Source organism: Oncorhynchus nerka, linkage group LG27 (assembly GCF_034236695.1).
Source record: "Oncorhynchus nerka isolate Pitt River linkage group LG27, Oner_Uvic_2.0, whole genome shotgun sequence".
In the NCBI taxonomy this organism is placed as follows: domain Eukaryota; kingdom Metazoa; phylum Chordata; class Actinopteri; order Salmoniformes; family Salmonidae; genus Oncorhynchus; species Oncorhynchus nerka.
This window is the reverse complement of record NC_088422.1, coordinates 75,032,089-75,057,664: the sequence shown is the minus strand read 5'-3', so window position 1 is coordinate 75,057,664 and position 25,576 is coordinate 75,032,089. Positions and strand designations below refer to the sequence as shown.

Sequence of the window (25,576 nt, the reverse complement as noted above, 5' to 3'; positions counted from 1 at the left end):
TGTTTTTTTATAAAATGGATATATAGAGCATTTCATTTTGACATCAACAAATCTCTCCATTGACACAGCAAAATAAGCCATAGAATCACACTGTAACTTCACTCAGAGGCACAAAACAGGAAGAAGGTACCGTTACTTCATGTTATACATCTACCATTTCTGTAAATGTTAGATCACCTTTACAGACAATCTTCACTTCATTGAATATTGCAACAATGAAAGGGGTTTAGGTGGTTAGAGACAGATGGTTAAGGGGGCAATAGGGGTCCAGCCACTGACAGAACACACATCAATCAAACCAACAGGGTTTAGAGAGAGAGAAAAAACTGAACAATAGCACACCCTCCAAAACGACCACTGGAAACTGTACAGAACAACAACGGATGCGCAGACACCAACAGGAGTGGAACCATAGAGATATGGAGAAGGACATCATCCATGTCACAGGAATGGCCCAGGGTATCATTCTCTTCTGGTGAGCAGTCCCCTCACAAACTCCCTGCATTATCAGCATGTCAAAGAGCTGTGTGGAGGACTCTAACTACATAGGTTTTATATTTTTACAAGTACTTGTGTTTGTTCTTTTCTATATTTGATATCACAATAAACACGACTTGAAACGTAAAAGTAACGCTCTAGTTACATATGCTAGTGTTTTACATTTTTCAATGGTTGACAACAACTGTTACCATGGATTTATTGCTTTGTACACTGAGTATGGTTAGCGCCACCTGGAGAGGCCTACAGAGGCCTTCACTGCAATGTCCAGCAATTCCTTTAGTATATAGCCCTCCTGTTCAAACCCAGCTTGACACGTTACCTTTGGTAAATTGTGCAAAGAAATTGACACATTAGTAACAGTTTGAGAGACAAAATACATTTTGTGAAAGAAATAAAAAGTAAGAACATTCAGACTACGGCTTTGTTCCATGCATAAATACATTTCCATAAATACATTGCGAAGTGCTGACTTTTGGTCTCCACAGACAGACAGTGAAAAGCAGGTTTAGGTCCCTGACACGCTACTGAAACCAATGATGTATATAAACCCTGGATTGCTGATGCTATCTACTGGCCAATGAGAGGCTTTGAAGCCACCGGTCAGCCATATTGGCACTTCCCAGTAGGAGCAGTCCTCCATTGGAATTAATGGAATTCTATAGTATTACAATTAAATGTTTATAGGACAAAATTACATGTATTAAGTGTTGTTGTGTTTTGTAATGGGGACAGTAACTTGTACTTTTAAGGAAAACATTTTACATGTATTTTTTGGAATGTTTAGCTCACATAATATCATTTAACAGTATGCATTAATGTTTCTGTAATAGAATAAACATGGCAAAAACAAATGTGTACATTAATAAATGCATTTTTATAGCTTCCAAAATATTTATTTACAATGTTGGGGAGTGCCAAGATGGAGGCGCGGCGGTTTCTAAACAAGGCCCTGTCAGTCATCTAGTGTATATATAAATCATTGACTGGAACCCAGTATCTCTACACTGGTCATTCCCACTCTATACACACTGGCTAAATCATGTCTTGCTGCTCTTTTGATTGTCTACCTACTCTTTAAGGAATGGTAAACGTTCAATGTGACAATTACATAGGCAGTAACAGCTATACTGTCATGTTTTTTTATTCAGTAATGCTCCAATGTTTTTACAAGTATATGTAATATGAATCTCAATCCCCAACTTGGCTAATTGTCCTCCTGGACTGGTAAGGTATAGTTTTCTTTAACAACATTGTCTATCTGGGTCACTATCCCAGTCTAAAAATGTTTCCTTTTCATTAGCAAAACATATCTCCTGCTGACGGACTGTCTGTACAGTAGATATACTGATTGGCTACTTCTGGATCGGCTGGCTGGTCTTTCTCTGCATTGCACAGGCCCTTGATAGTGCCGGGCAGCATTTGGTTACATTGTCCATGTGCTCTTATACATCATAGTTATTTTTCTTTAGTCACCTCAGACAAACATTTACCTTTAAACAACAACAAAGCTCATTGAAATGCCTTGAAATGATTTGAATTGACCAGACAATAAAACTGACATAATGATCATAAAAATTACATAACTGAGTTATGAATGTTTGTAACCTCCAAACGTACACTTTTAACAACAGATGTAACATTGTTATAGGCATGAAATAGAGAGCTTGGGACTATAAGGTTCTATCTGCAAGAAGATGATTCTGAGATAATTGGCTTCAAAGTTCCAAACCCTCATTGGTTTGAATGGTGTCAGCTATTTTTATCTTGTATTCTTTTGAACTTAACTCAACTTGAATTGGGGTATATAGGTAGAGAACATTGAACAGAACAAGGCTATGTTACTAACTCCATTTTGAAAGAAAATGCAGATAGAACTGTATAGTCCCAAGCTCTCAAAATGGCACTGTAAACACGCAACGCTTCGTCATTCTTTTCTTTCATGCATCTTAAGACTTTTACATCAGCTGGCGAAAGTGTTATGTCGTTCTTCAAAACATTATTGTATTTTTATGCCTTTTTGTGTTAAAGACACAGTTTTACAAACCAATAATAATAAGAAAAAAAATGATATTGTGCATTAAAAGGACACACTACTTTCAGTGCATTCAGAAGAGATACTGTACAACCTAAGACATACAGTCTCATTCCTGGTTAAGTCCCCTATTTACAGTGACATGTTTCTTTTACACTGCAATGGCTGGCTCATGAGGAGTTGTAATAAGAACCAGTTAGGCATGATGATCCAGGAAGCCAGTTAAATCTTGTCTGATCGTACATAACATGCTTCTCCAGAATGAAGAAGCTCAGATTGATGAGGTGGAAATGGTTCACACTTACACACAATTGCACTCCAAATAAATATATCTATAATTTATATGCATATTACGTTTACAAATAGATCTGCCAATTTGATATGTGTTACATCTCTATAGTAATATTTTTATTTGCACAATAAAATCCTGTTTTGAACTAATTTTATATTTTGAAATAATGATTTGAATTTGTGCAAACATACAACAATGGATTGTTATCTTTTTTGTTTGGTTTTTGACATTACAAAATAAGTTTACCGTTTGATGGTCATTGTGTCTGCTGTCTCTAGGAGTAGTCCTGGTCCTGCCTGTAGCCATACGGCCCTCCCTCTGCCTCTTCCTGGACAAACTCCTCCTTCTTATCCCAGCTGTCAGCCCAGCCCCCGTTCTGCGTAGTGGCACCATACGTTTTGGCCGGACCGCCGCCCAGGGCACCGTAACTCTGGGTGATGTCGCCCGTCTCCTCTGCCAGCTCATCCTCATCGATGAAGCCACACTTCTCATCGCTGGTCAGCTCTGGGTCGGCCCACGGCTGCTTCTCTCCAGAGGCAAAGATGCCATAGAAGATGACTCCCCCGTAGTGAACCAGAGCAGCGATGAGGAACACCCACTGCCACTCTTCTCGAGTCTTCATGTGGACAGATGGAATATAAAGTGTCTTGTACAAAGTCACAGAGAATTGTAGTTCTATCTGATAATGAATCTACGTTTAACCATAATGTTTTATGGACTTTCCAAGGGTAACAGAATGTCTTACCTTGTTTTTTGTCATGGCACCTACGATCAATGGGCATACCATGCCAGACAGGGTGCCCACACCGTTGGATATCCCCATAAGGATACTGGCATAGCGTGGAGCAATGTCTAAGTGATTGACGTTGAATCCTGGTGGAAAGAACGTTCAGAATGAAATACAAGGTTTTCAGTGTGAAGTTACTCTCTATAAGACAGATCTCTAAGACAACAATTGATTAGCATTTGATTAAATAAAATCCAGTGGTTATAGTTCTTGTGGTTTAACTGATTTCACTATAACTTAGACCTCGTTTCAATCAAATCTAGTGTAAACCCGCGATGGCTGACATCTGCATGACAACTGTTGTTGGAGGTGTAACTACGTTATGAACTGACAAATAAGTGAGTGGCTGCTGTTGTGTCACAAACCACTCCCTTCCTTAGTATCCCCACTGCGTTAGAAGTTCAAAACGCCAATAGAATGTATATGCTAATGCATTATTTAATGTTAATTTGGATGGGGGGAATCATAGCCTATCAGGCAATAAAACATCACGCATTCGAGTGTTTGAACTTGTAACGCGGCTGCATGAACTTCTAATTATAAAGTTGGATTATGAAGTCGGTTGGTTTTGTACTTGCATCCAATGGCAGTGTCCGCGATAAACTGACGCAAGGAGCCGCTTATGGATTTGACAGCTCTAACGCAGTTCCAACTCAGACACCGTCCAAACAACCGCTATGTGGGTGTTGGCTAGCGCAGATCTGATAGGCTCTAGCCCTTATGGTCTCTAGAGCTCATTCTAGGTAGGTAATAAAAACCACCATTAGTAATTACCTTTTTTTCTTTAATTAAGACCACATCCCCCTTAATGGAGTACTAGTATGTGGATGTATCAAAACTACTGAAATATCCCAAACATAATATAAATGTAATGGAAATTCAATTGCGATGAAAACAAAGCACCAAGCAGCCATCTTGTTGCAAAGGGAGTAGCTAGCCAGTGAATCTCCTCCCCCACACTGAGTGTCCTCTGTAGCTGCACACAGCCAGCCTGTATGGCAGCTCCTCTGGGACTTGTGCTGAATTATTAAATACTCCAGGAGAAAGCCCAAGAAAAATGAGTAGTAGTAAAACCAAGGTCTGCCTTGCGGCCACAAGCTTCAGCTGGAATAGATGTTTGAGAAATGTGAGAAATCGACCCTGTTCCCTTTGTAGCTGGATATTGCTGATTGCAAGTCCTTTTTAGACCACATCGGTGGCTGTTGAACGATAAATAGGCAAGTTAGTTTTTCATCATTAAACTTGTTCTGGAGGCAGCTCTGCAGAGTGGTCACTAGCTGGCAAGGCCACAAAGTCATAAAATCTGATTTTAAACCTAACCCTAGCCACACTGCTAACCCTAATGCCTAACCTTAAATTAAGACCAAACAGTTACGTTTTGTTTTCTTGAATTTTGACGATATAGCCTACTTAGATTTTTCAGCCGGCCCATCTAGAGGAAATCACTCAGTGCTGCTTCCATGGCAAGATTCATGACAATAAACATCAACCGGCAATAAATAGTGGCCATTCTAGACAGAATCTACGGTGTAGTTGGTAGATTTGTTCTCTGTCTACAAATAGTAAAGGAGGAGTCTCCTACAGGCAGCTGTGATCTATACTGGCAGACTCTCTGATACCACATGTTTAACAGACACTGACCTGATATGGCAAATCCACTGAAGCCCACAGCAAGGACCAGGAAGGAAATAGCCACCCCTTTTGTGTGGGAAAATCCCACTACCAGCAGCAGCGTAGCCTCCATGCCAAACCCTGCAGAGACAGACAGTCACACACATGCTACAGTAACCCAGGGGCTATGGGCCATCACAGTTTACATTTAATTACAGTCCCAAACAGAATTGCTTTGCTACAGTCATTGTATCACTATCATACAGATAGTGTAAAAGCAGTACTATTCTATTAAACACATTTGATATAATTGTGCATAGTGTGCCGAAGGGGTTCTCTCACCTCCACAGTTCATGATCTTCCTAACTGTAGTGGTAGATAGGATGTTCCTGCTGCGTAGGTAGTCAGCCAACTGCCCTCCAATGGGCACAATGATTGTCATCACCAAGTGGGGCAGGGCAGACACCATGCCAACCTGAGGACAGGAACAGTTGAAATCAACATCAACATATAGGTATTAAAAGGTATTAAAGTCCGTTAGAGCCTAGCACAACATTTTCACACATCCCTCACCTAGGCCTCGAATACCATACCCCAGCAACACTGTTTGGCTAGGCTGGTGCCCTATCCTGGGAACGCTCCACTGGTCTCACCTTGCTTATCTCAAACCCAAACACCTCCTCAAAGTAGGCCGGCTGACTGATAAGCAGTAGGTAGAAGGTCCAGCTTCTGCAGAAGTTGGCCACGATGATTGCATAGACAGGCATGGAGGTGAAGAACTTTTTCCAAGGGGTCTTAAATTTCTACAATGGAGCAAAAGGGAGGAAAATACATGAGTTACCGGTGAAAGGCTGGCAGCGACGAGAAAGAGAGAAACACATACATGCAGCCTATAGAGAGCGCCTGTCCGCACATTCTGATAGATTTATTGTATATTTTAAACCATTTAAAAGTAGGCTAAATGCTACAGCCATCACACTTCTATGCAAAAGATTAATTGTTGTTCAATATGTAGTTTATCATTAGATCATTGGGCTTCTATGTCTTGCCTTCCTATAGGCTCTGAGATTAAATAGGCTATGATGTTATGCTCCTATCGCACAGCAATACTGTAGCTACCCATACTGTCAAATATTTTACATAAGCTACTGGTCTATTTACTGTGTTGGCAGAATCTTTTAATCTTTTGCAGTAATTTATGCTGTAGCTGGCAAAAGAACTGTCCGTTTCTGAAAGAGAAAACAATGGAAATTGCCGTTGACCTGTCAGCAGAACGTTTGAATTCAACAATGTTTTGCATTGACTTTTCCACAATCCTGTTTGCGATGGTCTACCCGCGAATTCTGAAACATTGTCTACTCTAAATAAATAAAACATCTATTACAGTACATCAGCCTGGCCTCAGAGTCATACGGAATATACTTCACGTATTTCTGAGCACCTCCAAGAAGTACTGTATCATACCTACTAATGTTCTAGTTACTTCGGACATAAGCGAAAGTAGGGAGGTTGGTCGGGGAGGAATGATGGGCCAAAACAGTTTGGAACAGTTTGTGTATACAGTTGAAGTCAGATGTTTACATACACTGAGGTCGGAGTCATTAAAACTCCTTTTTCAACCACTCCACAAATGTCTTGTTAACAAACTATAGTTTTGGCAAGTCGGTTAGGACATCTACTTTGTGCATGACACAAGTAATTTTCACAACAATTGTTTACAGACAGATTATTTCACTTATAATTCACTGTATCACAATTACAGTGGATCAGAAGATTACATTTAAACTGATTACTTTAAACTGCTTGGAAAAATCCAGAAAATGATGTCATGGCTTTGGAAGCTTTTGATAGGCTATTTGACATCATTTGAGTCAATTGGAGGTGTACCTGTGGATGTATTTCAAGGACCACCTTCAAACTCAGTGCCTTTTTGCTTGACATCATTGGAAAATCAAAAGAAATCAGCCAAGACCTCAGAAAAGAATTGTAGACCTCCACAAGTCTGGTTCATCCTTGGAAGCAATTTCCAAACGCCTGAAGGTACCACATTCATCTGTACAAACAATAGTACGCAAGTATACACACCATGGGACCACGCAGCCGTCATACCGCTGAGGAAGGAGACGCGTTCTGTCTCCCTAGAGATTAACGTATTTTGGTGCAAAAAGTGCAAATCAATCCCAGAACAACAGCAAAGGACCTTGTGAAGATGCTGGAGGAAACAAGTACAAAAGTATCTATATCCACAGTAAAACGAGTCCTATATTGACATAACCTGAAAGGCCGCTCAGCAAGGAAGAAGCCACTGCTCCAAAACCGCCATAAAAAAGCCAGACTACGGTTTTCAACTGCACCTGGGGACAAAGATCGTACTTTTTGGAGCAATGTCCTCTGGTCTGATGAAACAAAAATAGAACTGTTTGGCCATAATGACCATTGTTATGATTGGAGGAAGAAAGGGGAGGCTTGAACGCCGAAGAACACCATCCCAACCGTGAAGCACCGGGGTGGCAGCATCATGTTGTGGGGGTGCTTTGCTGCAGGAGGGACTGGTGCACTTCACAAAATAGATGGCATCATGAGGAACAAAATTATGAGGATATATTGAAGCAACATCTAAAGACATCTGGCAGGAAGTTTAAGCTTGGTCGCAAATGGGTCTTCAAAATGGAGAATGACCCCAAGTATACTTCCAAAGTTGTGGAAAAAATGGCTTAAGGACAACAAAGTCAAGGTATTGGAGTGGCCATCACAAAGCCCTGACCTCAATGCTATAGAAAATTTGTGGGCAGAACTGAAAAAGCATGTGTGAGCAAGGAGGCCTAGAAACCTGACTCAGTTACACCAGCTCTGTCAGGAGTAATGGGCTAAAATTCACCCAACTTATTGTGGGAAGCTTTTGGAAGGCTACCCAAAACATTTGACCCAAGTTCAACAATTTAAAAGCAATGCCACCAAATACTAATTGAGTGTATGTAAACTTCTGACCCACTGGGAATGTGATGAAATAAATAAATGCTGAAATAAATCATTCTCTCTACTACTATTCTGACTTTTCACATTCTTAAAATAAAGTGGTGATCCTAATTGACATAAGACAAGGAATGTTTTACTAGGATTAAATGTCAGGAATTGTGAAAATGTATTTTGCTAAGGTGTATGTAAACTTCCGACTTCAACTGTATATTATGATGACATGTTGTGACTTTTTTCTTTGTTGTGGACTGGCAAGGGTTTTTTCGGCTATTCAGGCACACAAGACATTTTCTCCAGGCAAGCCAAAGTTGTAAGCCGAAGTGCCTGTTGTCATTCATTGAGAGACGACTGGTCCTCATGCAAAAAAATACTACACCAAACATCCTTGTCAGATGCAAAATTGCACAGCTATGAAAATAAATTACAGATTTTAGTTATTTTAAATCAATTCTGATTATTTTGAGGACGCGTATACTGGCTATGATATCTCCAAATGGACAAATATTACTATTGCTGCTTTTTTTCGTTTTTCAAACGAAGGACTATTAAAGGAGTATGTGAGCACACTCGTTCGGTTAGCCTAGCTGAGTTTGGAAGCATGCTCTTTCCTTAATCCGCGACAGACTAGCAATCCAAAAATTGCATGTTCAAATCGCGTCAGGGACAACTCTTGTATTTTAGCTAACCCTTCTCCTAAACCTTATTCTAAATTTAACCCAATCCACCTAACCTGCTACATAAATTCACGTAAACTTTGTCATTTTAGTTCTCCTAACCTTTTGACGTTAGTTCCCCTAACCGCCAACATAAATTCTCTCTATAATTCTCCTTTGTTGTTATGGTGCAACAAGCAACCTTGTCTCAGATCAAGACGTACAATACTATGCGTCAGCCAAGATATATAATAAATTACGTCATCCAATTCGTATGCTATTGTACAACTGGGTAAAATGTATGATATTATACATCCTGTAATTCATAGAATATTGCACGACCGCTATTCTTTCATAATGTAACCTAAATGTAACCTAATTGACCTAAGACAAGAGACCCAGCAATTCATTTTTGTCCTTTTTAGTGGACATCAGTTCTTGGTCCGTATCTCTAAGGCCATACAAGCCACTGTATTAAGTCCTGTTGTCCCTTTGAGAGGACATGATGGGCTTTTCAGTGATATCACATGTGGGGGTGTGACTTTGACAACTTTATCTTCCTGGTTCTTAAAAAAAATGACTGCCATCCAAAATGTGCACATTTTATGGTCATTTGAAAAGAAGTGTGTGTAATTATTAAAGATCATTTTTGTGAGTTTGATATTCAAATTGTTTCTAGTATGTGGATTTCACAGGAATAGTTAAGTGAGTTGTCTGGACTTCACATTAAATAAGACCTAAATAAGAGTTTATAAAAATGTGCTCTGTAGTGGACACCCACATGCCGCATCTTTGTTTTTCATCACCTGTACCCATTGACTGTAATGTCAATTTTGTCATATTTACATCCTAATGACAGATACAGAGGACAATTCTGCACATACAATGAAATATAAATAACCATATTTTCTGACCACAAACATGTTTTTCCGCGTCACAGGAGGCTAACTTAACGTAACATACCATACTAAATAGAGTGTCAGAGTGTCAGAGATTGCCCCGAGACTACGTTGTGTACTTACAGTAGCCAACAGAGGCCTACTTCAATGTAAAAGATCAAATGTTTACCTGTTAAATATCGACTATATATTATAGAACGCTGCTTATACTTGAAATGTATATAGCCTATCTATTTACTGGGTTACAAGGTCCACTTAAATGAGAGATAGGCATTGTAAGAATATGAACCCGTCACGGCTAGAAATGGTGAGGAATTTATTCTGCAATGGTTCTGAAAATAAAATAGACAGGAAAAGAAGAGATTCCTATATGTTAGACTAAAAAAATGAAACACAGATTTTCCATCCACTAGCAGAGATGTGCATCCGCATGGTCTAAATTTACAGATCGGTTAGCACATTGTCACAAGTTATATTTTTTATAATTTTTTTGGCGCATGCACATTTTGTGGTATATTTTGGACGTACTGGCAGTTTATGCATGAGGCCTCAGGGGAGCAGAGATCAAAACCAGCCTGAGTAGGAAGTGGGGCATAGTATCATCTCCCAATTTAATATCATAGGAATCCATTTGAGGAGAAGTGGACTTTGAAGACTTTGAGAACTCTGGCCTAATATCACTAAGAAAATGTAATGGCCTACTAAAAAACGTTTGTCAAACTTTCACACAGATTTGGATTATTTCACTGAAACAGAGAAGCAGGGCATGAGGTTAGTTGAGTGAAAGTTGTTTGAAACCCTTCAAACAACTTTTATTCAACCAACCTCAAGCCCTGTCCCTCACCTCAGCAGGGCCCATGAGCTTGGCACTCTCCCCGATGCTCTCCTCTATGTAGACTCGTTCCTCCTGGGTGATGGTAGGGTGCACAGCAGGACTTTCATACGACACAAGGATCCAGAACATATACCAGAAGATCCCAAAGCACCCTGCACAATGATATTGGGATTGTTACACAGGATAAATAAAATATGGGTGGTGGATTATGTATATCTTCTAGTCATTATGGAACCATGCAGCAAAGCTATTGTAAATGTGTTTTAATTGTGTCATTATTGTATGTGAACATGTGAAAAGCTTAGATTGGCCTATACGATAACATCAAATTCCTAAAAGGCAGTCTGATCTTTCAGAAATCCCCCATAGACTAAACCCCAGACAGAAAGGTCAAATTCATCTAGTCCAGGGTGAGATGGAAAATTATTGGAGAACAGTCCCACAAAAACAATGGGAAGGAATCAATGGTCTGGAGGTCTGAAAGCATCAGCAACCAGCTTTAAAATGTCCTGAAGATGATATACTATACGCAACATATTTTCAAATAGGTTGTTGGTTAGAATGTGAAAAAAATATTTTTAAAAACATTGATAGCTATATAAAAAGAATAACAGTTGAAAACTCTATATATGCTCCCAACAATTGAGTGGGTAAACTTAACCAACGTTTTGTCACGCAGTGCCTTCTTCGGGATGGGTGTGCATCAGCTCATGCTTTTACATTTGGAAGCTATAACATCGCCATGGAACTCTATCTTACCATAGAGATAGAACACAGAGGACCAGCCTGAGTACTGCACCAGGATCCCTGCTAGAGGCATGGCAATGACAGCACCAGCATAGGAACCTGTAAGAGGAAATGGTAGAGAGGGAGAAGAGAAGGAAAAAGGAAATCTAAATAGACAAAGGAAGTACAACTACTGTACCTCTTGCTTCACTGCCATAGTGTGACAGATAAGATACTTTGAAAAGAGTATTTACCACAGAATGAGGTGGTGGCCAGGCGACTCCTCTCCAGAGGAGGAGCCCACTTACTCCAGATCCCATGGCAGGCTGGGTAGGTCACTCCCTGGGTAGGTCACACACACCACAGAACCATGAGCAACTAAGAGTAGGTAACTGGTTTAAAGTAAATCATACTGCTGCTATTATCATTAAATTATAATGAATAAGATGGCCAGAATATTCTGATCATCCTGCTCCTTATGGCAATAGCAATGGATTCTAGCAATACTGCTTAACATTTAGTATTTAGCATTTTATTAGGATCCCCATTAGCTACTGCTAAAGCAGCAGCTACTCTTCCTGGAGTCCTCACAAACATCAAACATGACATAATACATGTACATCACAAGACAGAACTACATACACTGTAAATAAGTCTACATGCTTTCATACATGTATACCTTCATAATCATGCAATTCATAGACTACTGAATGCAGGTGAAACACAACAATGGAAATACAATAACAAGGAGGTGTGTTGCAAATAGGCTGACACTTTTTGATAAATTCCCCTGACGTGAATAAATCTTGTTTCTATAGTTACCGCCCTTCATCATTTATATCCGAGTGTCAACATCAAGGCAAAGTGTGGCGACTTTGAAGAATCTAAAATATATTTTGATTTGTTGAACACTTTTTTTGTTACTACATGATTCCATATGTGTTATTTCATAGTTTTGATGTCTTCACTATTATTCTGCAATGTAGAAAATAGTACAAATAAAGAAAAAGCCATGAATGAGTAGGAGTGTCCAAACGTTTGACTTGTATGTACTGTATGCTTTATTTGTCACATATGCCTGATAGGTGCAGTTTTACAGGGTCATCCAGTAATATGACGTCCCTGGAGCAAATTAGGGTTAAGTGCCTGACTCAAGGGCACATTGACACCTTGTCGGCTCGGGTATTTGAACCAGCGACCAATCAGTTACTGGCCCAAAGTTCTAACCGATAGGCTACCTTTCCTGGGGTAACATGTAATCTCTTAAACTTGTAGGCATTTTGTTACAATTACCACCCCTGTGGGTTTCATTTGGTAAAATTAAACATTTATGAACATGAAATAACCACCAATTCAACGTTGTTTCAACCAGTGTGTGCCCAGTGGGCAGGCCTTGAATCTTGAGCCTTGTTACAGTCTATTGCCCTTAATGTGTTAGCTAAGATATAGTGTAATGTGTTACAGTACCACCTGCGATTGGATTCATTTGGTAAAATGCAACATTCATTTGTCATCTTGACCTTGTCTTCTAATCATTCTTCACGTCCTTCAAATACTTCACCCATTTTGGCCCAAATGATTAATATATATATAAAAAATAAATTGCACACAACCATCTTAAAGACTAAATGTAGGAAACTGTGTAAACTATTCAAATAGATGGTTTCACAGAATAATGGGAGAAATTGTAAACATAAGACATACTGATAATAGATTTGCCTGCACTGAGCTGACAATCACAAGAGATGATACTACTAGATATGAGCTGCCATGGTTGTAAATCAAATATGATCACAAACAAAAACCAACATACTCTCTTCATTGCCTTTTTGATGAACATTAATACGAGACGCAGTGCTCTGAGCTAACTGATGAGCCTCTCATTACACTGACAATGCTGCTGCCATTAAATGTTCATTAGCTGCTAATTGGAACAGAGTGTGCTATTTGAAAATGCAATCTGCATGGACATGCTAGGAGGAGATTTATCCTAGCTATCCACTAGACTGATCTGAGATCACTATATATGAATCACTTATAGGTCCTCCTGTAAGCTCGTGGAATGTATGCCACGCCCAACTTAATTAATGTCGCACTATTTACTGAATTTACTCAAAACACTGAAGCCTTTCCTTACAGAAACAAAAACAAGACATAACCAGATTAGCCTTTGTCACATGATGGCTCATTCAAATCAAGGACCCATTGGGCACAGACGTCAATTCAACGTCTATTCTACGTTGGTTCAACGTCATTTCATTGAAATGACGTGGAAACAACGTTGATTCAACCAGTGTGTGCCCAGGTGGGAGCTACTGGCCCAGTCTCACCTCAGCCATCAATGCCAAACACGTAGATGTGCCATCAATCCAAACTTCCGGGTTGGAGCGAGCGGTCGCATTCGCACTTCGGTCCGCAGGTTGTATAACTTTTCATTACATTTCATTATAGTACAACGGTTTGATTTGTCTAATCTTAGCAATTTCTTCTTAGCTAGCTACATAGCCGTCTTTGTATCAAAGATAATTGCGTAATTATCGTATTTCGTCGTCCTAACGTAGTCTACACTGCTATCTTCCCAGCAGCTAGCCAGCTAGCCAGCTAGCTAACGTCCACCGTCTACCGAATAGCAGCACTGTAAAAACTATTACACTCAACTGAATGGCCTGATTAGTGTAGTGTTAGCTAGCTACATAGTTGTCTTTGCTGTCTTTGCTGTCTTCGTATCCAAGATAATTGTGTAGTTTAGAGTGTGTAGTCTTAGAGTGATTATCTTAATTTACCGAGGTTAGCTAGCCAGCTATTTGTCGTCCTTAACGTAGGAGACACTGCTAACTAGCCAACAGCTAGCCAACGTCTACCGAATAGAACTTCCTCACTCAACAACCCGGTCGCATTCCACTTCGCTCCACAGGTAGTATCACATTTTCATTTCATTTCATTACAGTACAACGGTTTGATTTGTTTGATCGTAGCTAGCTACATAGCTAGCTACATAGCCGTCTTTGTATCAAAGATAATTGTGTAGTCTAGAGCGATTTTCTAGGTTAGCTAGCCAGCTATTGTCGTTCTTTTAACGCAACGTAACGTAATCAACACTGCTAGCTAGCCAGCTAGCCCCCGAATAGCAGCACTGTAGAAACTATCACACTCAACGGAACGACTTGATTAGTGTAGTGTCAACAACGCAGCCACTGCCAGCTAGCCTACAAAGTCAACAACGCAGCCACTGCCAGCTAGCCTACTTCAGCAGTACTGTATCATTTTAATCATTTTAGTCAATAAGATTCTTGCTACGTAAGCTTAACTTTCTGAACATTCGAGACGTGTAGTCCACTTGTCATTCCAATCTCCTTTGCATTAGCGTAGCCTCGTCTGTAGCCTGTCAACTATGTGTCTGTCTATCCCTGTTCTCTCCTCTCTGCACAGACCATACAAACGCTCCCACACCGCGTGGCCGCGGCCACCCTAATCTGGTGGTCCCAGCGCGCACGACCCACGTGGAGTTCCAGGTCTCCGGTAGCCTCTGGAACTGCCGATCTGCGGCCAACAAGGCAGAGTTCATCTCAGCCTATGCCTCCCTCCAGTCCCGACTTCTTGGCACTGACGGAAACATGGATCACCACAGATAACACTGCTACTCCTACTGCTCTCTCTTCGTCCGCCCACGTGTTCTCGCACACCCCGAGAGCTTCTGGTCAGCGGGGTGGTGGCACCGGGATCCTCATCTCTCCCAAGTGGTCATTCTCTCTTTCTCCCCTTACCCATCTGTCTATCGCCTCCTTTGAATTCCATGCTGTCACAGTTACCAGCCCTTTCAAGCTTAACATCCTTATCATTTATCGCCCTCCAGGTTCCCTCGGAGAGTTCATCAATGAGCTTGATGCCTTGATAAGCTCCTTTCCTGAGGACGGCTCACCTCTCACAGTTCTGGGCGACTTTAACCTCCCCACGTCTACCTTTGACTCATTCCTCTCTGCCTCCTTCTTTCCACTCCTCTCCTCTTTTGACCTAACCCTCTCACCTTCCCCCCCTACTCACAAGGCAGGCAATACGCTCGACCTCATCTTTACTAGATGCTGTTCTTCCACTAACCTCATTGCAACTCCCCTCCAAGTCTCCGACCACTACCTTGTATCCTTTTCACTCTCGCTCTCATCCAACACTTCCCACACTGCCCCTACTCGGATGGTATCGCGCCGTCCCAACCTTCGCTCTCTCTCCCCCGCTACTCTCTCCTCTTCCATCCTATCATCTCTTCCCTCTGCTCAAACCTTCTCCAACCTATCTCCTGATTCTGCCTCCTCATCCCTCCTCTCCTCCCTTTCTGCATCCTTTGACTCTCTATGTCCCCTATCCTCCAGGCCGGCTCGGTCCTCCCTCCCGCTCCGTGGCTCGACGACTCATTGCGAGCTCACAGAACAGGGCTCCGGGCAGCCGAGCGGAAATGGAGGAAAACTTCGCCTCCCTGCGGACCTGGCATCCTTTCACTCCCTCCTCTCTACATTTTCCTCTTCTGTCTCTGCTGCTAAAGCCACTTTCTACCACTCTAAATTCCAAGCATCTGCCTCTAACCCTAGGAAGCTCTTTGCCACCTTCTCCTCCCTCCTGAATCCTCCTCCCCCTCCCCCTCCTCCCTCTCTGCAGATGACTTCGTCAACCATTTTGAAAAGAAGGTCGACGACATCCGATCCTCGTTTGCTAAGTCAAACGACACCGCTGGTTCTGCTCACACTGCCCTACCCTGTGCTCTGACCTCTTTCTCCCTCTCTCTCCAGATGAAATCTCGCGTCTTGTGACGGCCGGCCGCCCAACAACCTGCCCGCTTGACCCTATCCCCTCCTCTCTTCTCCAGACCATTTCCGGAGACCTTCTCCCTTACCTCACCTCGCTCATCAACTCATCCCTGACCGCTGGCTACGTCCCTTCCGTCTTCAAGAGAGCGAGAGTTGCACCCCTTCTGAAAAAACCTACACTCGATCCCTCCGATGTCAACAACTACAGACCAGTATCCCTTCTTTCTTTTCTCTCCAAAACTCTTGAACGTGCCGTCCTTGGCCAGCTCTCCCGCTATCTCTCTCAGAATGACCTTCTTGATCCAAATCAGTCAGGTTTCAAGACTAGTCATTCAACTGAGACTGCTCTTCTCTGTATCACGGAGGCGCTCCGCACTGCTAAAGCTAACTCTCTCTCCTCTGCTCTCATCCTTCTAGACCTATCGGCTGCCTTCGATACTGTGAACCATCAGATCCTCCTCTCCACCCTCTCCGAGTTGGGCATCTCCGGCGCGGCCCACGCTTGGATTGCGTCCTACCTGACAGGTCGCTCCTACCAGGTGGCGTGGCGAGAATCTGTCTCCTCACCACGCGCTCTCACCACTGGCGTCCCCCAGGGCTCTGTTCTAGGCCCTCTCCTATTCTCGCTATACACCAAGTCACTTGGCTCTGTCATAACCTCACATGGTCTCTCCTATCATTGCTATGCAGACGACACACAATTAATCTTCTCCTTTCCCCCTTCTGATGACCAGGTGGCGAATCGCATCTCTGCATGTCTGGCAGACATATCAGTGTGGATGACGGATCACCACCTCAAGCTGAACCTCGGCAAGACGGAGCTGCTCTTCCTCCCGGGAAGGACTGCCCGTTCCATGATCTCGCCATCACGGTTGACAACTCCATTGTGTCCTCCTCCCAGAGCGCTAAGAACCTTGGCGTGATCCTGGACAACACCCTGTCGTTCTCAAATAACATCAAGGCGGTGGCCCGTTCCTGTAGGTTCATGCTCTACAACATCCGCAGAGTACGACCCTGCCTCACACAGGAAGCGGCGCAGGTCCTAATCCAGGCACTTGTCATCTCCCGTCTGGATTACTGCAACTCGCTGTTGGCTGGGCTCCCTGCCTGTGCCATTAAACCCCTACAACTCATCCAGAACGCCGCAGCCCGTCTGGTGTTCAACCTTCCCAAGTTCTCTCACGTCACCCCACTCCTCCGCTCCCTCCACTGGCTTCCAGTTGAAGCTCGCATCCGCTACAAGACCATGGTGCTTGCCTACAAAGCTGTGAGGGGAACGGCACCTCAGTACCTCCAGGCTCTGATCAGGCCCTACACCCAAACAAGGGCACTGCGTTCATCCACCTCTGGCCTGCTCGCCTCCCTACCACTGAGGAAGTACAGTTCCCGCTCAGCCCAGTCAAAACTGTTCGCTGCTCTGGCCCCCCAATGGTGGAACAAACTCCCTCACGACGCCAGGACAGCGGAGTCAATCACCACCTTCCGGAGGCACCTGAAACCCCACCTCTTTAAGGAATACCTAGGATAGGATAAAGTAATCCTTCTCACCCCCCTTAAAAGATTTAGATGCACTGTTGTAAAGTGGCTGTTCCACTGGATGTCATAAGGTGAACGCACCAATTTGTAAGTCGCTCTGGATAAGAGCGTCTGCTAAATGACTTAAATGTAATGTAAATGTCTGTTGTGGAAACAACGTTGATTCAACCAGTGTGTGCCCAGGTGGGAGCTACTGGCCCAGTCTCACCTCAGCCATCAATGCCAAACACGTAGATGTGCTGTTGTGGAAACAACGTTGATTCAACCAGTGTGTGCCCAGATGGGAGCTACTGGCCCAGTCTCACCTCAGCCATCAATGCCAAACACGTAGATGTGCTGTTGTGGAAACAACGTTGATTCAACCAGTGTGTGCCCAGATGGGAGCTACTGGCCCAGTCTTACCTCAGCCATCAATGCCAAACACGTAGATGTGCTGTTGTTATTGAATTACACCATTCATTATCACAAGACATTCATTTGAACCCTATGTCTATCACTCACAGCCAACACAGCCTATAGACAATTATTTTAATAGAATTGTTGCACTGAAAGTAGTTAGTCAGGCCTGTGAGAATAAATAATAATTTCCAATCTCTGCAAGATAATGGACAATAAAGTATTATTCTAAAATTCCACCAATGGTGTTCAAATGATTCTCAATGGTTGTCTCTGCTGCCAGGATTGTGTATCTGTTTCAGTGGTGTAAAGTAAATAGGTAAAAATACTAAGTACTACTTAAGTCATTGTTTTGGGGTATCTGTACTTTACTTTACTATTTATATTTTTGACAACTTTTACTTTTACTTATCTACTTTCAGTTTTACTTGAGTCGTTTTATATTAAGGTATCTTTACTTTTACTCAAGTATGACATTTGAGTACTTTTTCCACATCTGATTAGTTTAGCTGTTTTATTATGAATGTAGCCTGCCCTTCAGTATCAACATGGCATCATGTTTTACTATACAAGGCAGCCGCTGCCAACATCTCATGTTTCAATTTGCCTACTGGACAGTGGATTCATGAGCTGCTGATGTTTCAGCACATTGTCTTTGGGAATATGATTCTGGCTAGACTAGCATTTTCCTAACTGTGGTGTTACTACCAGAGAGCAGAGCATATATGTTTCATCAGTTTTATTGGTTTATTTGGCTCCCTATTAGCTTTTGCCGAAGCAGCAGCTATTCTTCCTGGGGCCCACACAAAAACATAACACATGTCAAGTAACAACCCACTGGGCACACACTGGTTGAATCAACGTTGTTTCCACATCATTATTTCAATGGAATTACACTGAACCAACGTGGAATCAATGTTAATTTGCCGTCTGTGCCCGGTGGGAAAACACTGATACACTGATAGACAAGAACAGTTACACAAATCTAAAATAAGTGTATAACGATATACAAACAATACAACTAAAGAATAATGTGTGTGTAGATTGTGTGTGTTAGAGTGTGTGTGTTAGAGTGTGATAGTGTGTGTGTGTGTGTGTGCGTGTGTGTGTGTGTGTGTGTGTGCGTGCGTGCGTGTGTGTGTGTCATTTTGCTGTTTGCTTGGAGATGGAAGCGATCATGGCTCTGTAAAATACTGTGCTTTGCCGTCATTTCGTTTGGACTTGGGGACTGTGAAGAGACCCCTGGTGGCATGTCTTGTGGGGTATGTATGGGTGTCTGAGCTGTATGTTCATTGATTATGCAGACAATCTGGAATTTTCATCATAATAATATTTTTCATAAAAACTATAAGACAAGCAGTTAGTCTCTCATCAACCGTCAACCAGGAAAGACTGATGTGTAGTTAAGAGCAAGGCGTGCTGCTTTGTTTTGAGCCAGCTGCAGCTTTTCTATGTCTTTCTTTGCTGCACATGACCATATTACCGGGCAGTAATCAAGATGGGACAAAACCAGAACAACTACAGTTAATTTTTGTGTAAAAAACGCAGAACATATTTTTTAGAACAGACAGGGGAGAGGACTCTCCCACAACAAATACCCAGCTGCAGATCAATACAACAGTCTCACATTTCTCCAGGGTGAATTCTGGCTGTTGTACTGCCTCTATTCCATTGCTTCTGGTATACTGTAGCCTAATCATTATTGAAATGCCACAAAGGAAAATTGGCCATTTTCAAAAGCTGTGGTATTGACAGGATAGGCCAATGCAATCTCAATTAAAATGTGCATAGAAAAAAATAGCTCTCCAGAAATGTGACTTTTGAATTAAATAACTCCTTACCTCCACCAGCCCTTGCAATATCCTCACAAAGATGACCAGTCCATAATGGGTCCGTGCCGCGGAGGGGATTAACATATTGAGCGTCGAGGTAAGGAAAATGGCTAGACCGAAAACCCTAAATGAAACAGAAATATATACATTTGCACATATCGTATGTCGTTTATCCTTTTGATAAACAATATATCTAGTGATTTATTTAAGATGTATTTATGTATTGGCCAATTTATTCTTCAAAGGCCTAGGCCTCTCATGACTTGATGTTTCATTTATTAATCTCAGATTTTTTTTTATGGCCATCCGGGCTAAATTCATCAGGGACCCATCGAACATATCACATTCCACACTCATTTACTGGCTTACTATCGAAATGGAGTTAGTGCTTTTCAAATAGGCTATTTAATGTAGTTTCTCTATCCCATTTTCTAATGGTTATTATATAAGGCATATATTCGGCCTGCTGTTCTTATTCTAATCAAATGGCCAATCTTACGTTCTTGCATAATTAAAATATTTAAGACTTGGATTTTTTCATGCCAAGCATTGGCTAGTGCACCTTTAACTTTTCAATTTACGTTTGATTGCAATAATTCAATTGGAGAAAGAAATGAAAGCGTGATGACAGGGAGTGCCGACAGCAGACGACATTGGTTTCAGCGCAGCTGAGCCAGTGGAGGCAATCGCTAATGAATAACACGAAACATCGTATTTTTAAAATTTTTGTCACGTCTTGTACACACCCGGAGACCCCGCCCCTCCCACCCGCACGCGGGGGGCAACTCTAATCCGATTGAGGCGACACTCTGGCACGAGACAGGTTGATTCGATTACATCTCAATGTCAATCAAGAAAGCATATAGACAATAAACATGTTATACATTAAACTAGATTATACACATGTAACACATCGTATATATTTAAATAGCCCGCTCAACAAATAGTAATATTAATAGTAATATTGTATATACTCAACCAAATTGATAGTTTTTCTTCATGTATATTCAGGGTATAAATTGCCATCACCAAATTATTATGGGCACTACTATGATGAACTGAGGTCCAAAGACCCACTAAATATAAAGGAATTAAACCTAGATTTCCTATTGTCATCTCCTATATTTAATGCTGCTCAGGCCTCATGCAGGCTAGGCCTTAACCTTATTTATAAGCCATGTTTAGTGTGCACAGTGCATATGAGCGTGAGTAAGCCTTCGGCGACGAGGACCGGGCTGGTCGCCATGCCCCCAGAATGCAGCAAATTAGACACGGCTCCCCTCGGGGACCTCATTAACAGGTGGCAGAAAGCCCTGTGGACCGGAGCGACACCGTCAAATCTCAATAGTACTGCCAGCGTCAGCGGCTGAGTCGCTCCCTCCCAAATGAATTCCCCATTCATGTCCTTCTCCATTGCAGTCACAGTGTCACACTGGTTCCTATGCCTACTGTCTGTTAAACCTTGATGACAGGGAGGGTCACAATACAGGCCTACAAATCCTCCCTCTCATTTACAATAAAGGCCGAATTGTCGTAAATATTTGAAACGTCCAAGCAAACCCTTGTATGCCATTGTGTCTGCAACATTTTCAGACCATTAAAATGTTGATTCTGTTAGAAAATTGCTTATCACAAAATGTATTCTGACGGGAAAAGGTGTGATAATAATACGTTGAAAACCGATAGTATATCCAGGCTTCAGTAGCCAACATCCACGTCATCATCACAGTTGCTCGGGTACATCTCTTCACGACTAAAAGAAATCAGACCTATTTTCATTTTTTTCTTGAGGTTCGTTCATTTCATAGTGATGGATTTAGTAACCAATTGAATAATAACGAATAAATCACATTTGAGACTGTGAGAGGGAATGAGAACTTTTGTAAAAAAATAAAATAAAATAAAAAATAATATTGTAGGCCTGCCTACCTGTTAGCTGCCAGTCTCGAGCATATGTACCCTCCCGGGATCTGCGTCACTATATAGCCCCAGAAAAACGAACCATGGATCATACCGACTGTCTCTGGGTCCCAGTTGAACTTCGCTTTCTTTCCAGTGAAATAAAAAAGACAATAAAAAAAGACAATAAAACAAACCATAAAAAATCGTTGAAACATAATAAATCCTCTTCACATGTATAATTTCATTATAATTCAATACAATAATTCACAAAACGTACAATACCGTATAATAACCTTAATAACCAAATCATAAGGCTCTCATATCATAACAGTAAATAAGGATATAGTGAGTAGCAGAAATGTGAGCAATAATCACTACTATCATATCATATACGGTACACAATTCCGATGTGTAGGATACACAGGCTAAATGCTGTGTTATTATGGGATACCATAGTTTATGGTTGTGGCATACCTATTATGGCTGCACTGAAAAATAATGAGATAATCTCGCTATAAAACCAATACAATAAGGGAAATGTCCTGTATCTGCCTTTGCCTATTTTTTATTTTCAATATAAGGTCAGGTCAAGTGTGAGAAGATTAGGAGACCTCCAACATCTGGACAAATTATGGAGCAGGAGGGCGGTGACACGATGTTGACGTCAGTAAAGTGTGCACCATACACACACCTCTGTGATGATGATTTTCCCATCTTTGTGAATAGTGCTGTTGTTGACCATTCCCACGATGGCCACGCCCAGATTGCATCGGATCCCGAAGGATATACAGAAGCCTAGACCGCTCATGATGGCGATGATATATCGGCGGGGCAGCCCAAAACACGTGCAGTCGCACAGAGGTGCTTTCTTCTCCTGGGCCTCAGAGGGCCTGCCGTCCTCTGTTAGTTCGATAACTTCACCAGTTCCCTGTCGCTTCTCCATCACCCTTCAAACAGCCAGATAAAAAGTCATCCAATTTCCTCGGTTAATCAGCATCAAATTAACAGATCAGCCTGCGTGTGATATTTGAATGTTATGAAAAATAAATGCATTTTAGTGTAGCAACAATTCAGGCCTACAATTAAGTTAAATGATAGACCTACATGCCTATATTTTATAGCCTGCAGCCTTCAAAATGGCTTGCATCATGTCCAAAAATAGTCTTTAAAATGTAGAAGTTTTTGAAAATAAGGAAGACGACTGATTTATATTTTAAAACCATCGTCTTTGGGTAGCGTACTGAAACATAATTGTATTAGGTTATCTAGGTCTACATTACATATATATGCCTATTCAATCCGTTGTTTTATGAGGATAGTGTATTCGCCCCAACGACTGGGGGCGCTATTTGATGAATGATAACCAACATGATTCAGAACATGATAACTAACATGAACCAGAATTATTATTATTTTTTTTTTCATTAAACGAAAAGTCTACTTTAGCAAGGTAATTGAACAACTATTAATAGAAAATAGCGCTGTATTTTAGCGGCACCGGGTTCAATTTCATCGAATGCCAAAAAAGCATCGTACCGCATTGCAGCAACCGCTCACCTTCACCCTAATTTGCATTCACGGATTGAGCAGTTGCTCATCTCTCCAGGCAAACATTCACGCTGCGGTTTCAAATGCATTTATGACCATATGCACAATTTATTTGTTTGCCCAAAATAAACCCAAATAAAGCTTAGCCTACAGTTACAGTATTAGGACTATACCTAAAAAAATGAAATCGACATAAGGAAAAAATGATAAGAACTCTTTCTTATTCACAACGGCACTGTAACAATGACGATATCTAATGAAGTACTCCTGTTAGAATATACATATTAAAACTACTGCACATAATGTGTAATTTACATGAACTACAGTAAGATTATCATTTCGTTATGCCCAACGAAAAATACATATTTTTTTACGCAATAACATGTAACTGTTATTTCATACAGCCTAAGTTTAAAGTGGGATTTGGAATCAAAATAGGCCTATCGAAGGAAGCACCAATGAATCGAAAAAATATTCTAACCAAAACGAAATATATTAATTTAGAGCTTCAACAATACATTTATTGACAGTATGTTGCAACTACAAGCATCAGAATATATGTCTGAATGAAGCCCTTGTCACTTAGCAAGACAAATCAGTTCGACGTTTAGACTAGTAATACATCGATACCCATCCCGTAAATAATGAAATAGATACCCTCCCACAACTACAGGAGGTTTTCACGAAAATATTTAAAATATAACAGGGACGCAGTTGCAAACGAAGATAACACTCAGTGGATTTTTTAAATGATCTAATCGCATACATACTAGGCTAGTTCACGGCAATTGCTTTTCCTAGCTATCTGTTCAATGTGTGAATGTATTAGTGACTTTTTCCACATACATCAAGGTCCTTCCTGTGCTTTCACGAGGTTATACAGAATTGCATAATTTTCCCACTACGTCTATTAGAGGCGTGACCATGACTGCAAGCTGTTTGAGATAAAAGTAACACACTTCTCGGCATAGGATAGGAACGTACAGTAGTCTACTCCCATTACACCACCATATGACACCACCATATTGTAGGCCTATCACTTGAAAATAAAGAAATCATAACCAGCCCTATGTTTAAACATGGGCTAGCCTGCATATAAAACAGAATTTCAACACCTACTTGTACATCTGCCCCAGGGTCTTCGCCCCAAATTCCTTTATCCCCTCTTTGGCTCTCATCTTGACGGACTCCATATCCAAATGTAATGTTTTTCTCAAAAATGTCTATTGTTTAAGCTTCATGTTACGGTACAATGTGACCGAACAAACCGGTGAAGCAAGCGATGTATATGATTATTTGATAAGAAAAGCAGACAAGATCTGTAGCCTATCACGCGTCGATCGCTGTAAAACGCCTACATATGAGAGAAATCAGATGAGCTCTGATTCCCCATTCACCAATACATACTCATCGTTCGCCTCACGTACAAGTGCATGCAATGCCATCGTGATGAAAATCTACTGATAATTCCTAAAGCGAACGAAAGAGAAAAACGTTAGAAGCGTCTACGGTGATAACCATATCATTTTAAACAACAAAAAAACAATCAGCAAAAGCGGGAACTGGCGGTGTGTGGAGTTGCTTCTATAAAGCACAGAGCTGGGCTTGCGCGTCTCATGTGGAGACAGCCAGCTTTTCTGACGTCGCGAGAACCTCTGGCTGTTCAGCACCAAGGTCAGCGACAGCCTCGTGCACACTATCTGCGCGTGGTGCACGCCGCGTCCCCATAACTGATCACCAGAGCGATATTCAATATAGCCTACTGTCCTGAAAGCTATTGTTGTTATACTGTAATCGACTGATTTAGGGAGTGGTTCAGGCTGGAATAAGAAAGGATGGTTTGATTGCATTTGGAAATCATAACCTTACAAAGTGCGAGGGCTATGACATACAAACACAAGTCATTTCCAGTTTTACAACCTTTCCCAATGTTTGTTTTTATATCAGGCATGAAGTCTACGTGTAGCCTACATACAATACTGTCTTAGCCTCCCGAGGGCGGTGCTATGGAAACCAGATGAGGGCTGGATTCCCTTCGTATGAGCTCCCGTGAAAACAGGAATCCATCAATAATTTAGGCATCCCCCACACATACACTTTCACCCACCTCTCTCTCGCTTGCTCTCTCTCTCTCTCACACACACACACACACACACACACACACACACACACACACACACACACACACACACACACACACACACACACACACACACACACACACACACACACACACACCACTGTAACTATAACA

The 25,576-nt window shown here is 41.6% G+C and overlaps 1 protein-coding gene across 1 annotated transcript; it reads right to left on the bottom strand.

Moving 5' to 3' along the window:
* On the bottom strand, positions 1-24,894 carry LOC115112412 (vesicular glutamate transporter 2.1). Its single transcript, XM_029639460.2, has 12 exons — positions 24,442-24,894; positions 22,466-22,721; positions 21,802-21,920; positions 19,882-19,996; positions 11,567-11,654; positions 11,346-11,432; positions 10,596-10,738; positions 5,877-6,026; positions 5,566-5,698; positions 5,254-5,364; positions 3,571-3,698; positions 1-3,441 (listed from the first exon to the last, which is right to left on the bottom strand). The coding sequence occupies exons 1-12, from the start codon at positions 24,513-24,515 to the stop codon at positions 3,100-3,102; spliced, it is 1,746 nt and encodes a 581-aa protein (XP_029495320.1). The 5' UTR covers positions 24,516-24,894; the 3' UTR covers positions 1-3,099.
* Between the last annotated feature and the right edge of the window lie 682 nt (positions 24,895-25,576).

Coding starts and splice junctions, on each gene's coding strand:
- LOC115112412 (XM_029639460.2), bottom strand. CDS start 24,515: ATGGAGTCCGTCAAGATGAGAGCCAAAGAGGGGATAAAGGAATTTGGG. Junction 5,699..5,876: donor TTGGGTTTGAGATAAGCAAG/GTGAGACCAGTG, acceptor TCCTGTCCTCAG/GTTGGCATGGTGTCTGCCCT. Junction 3,699..5,253: donor CAGTGGATTTGCCATATCAG/GTCAGTGTCTGT, acceptor TCTTTCCACCAG/GATTCAACGTCAATCACTTA.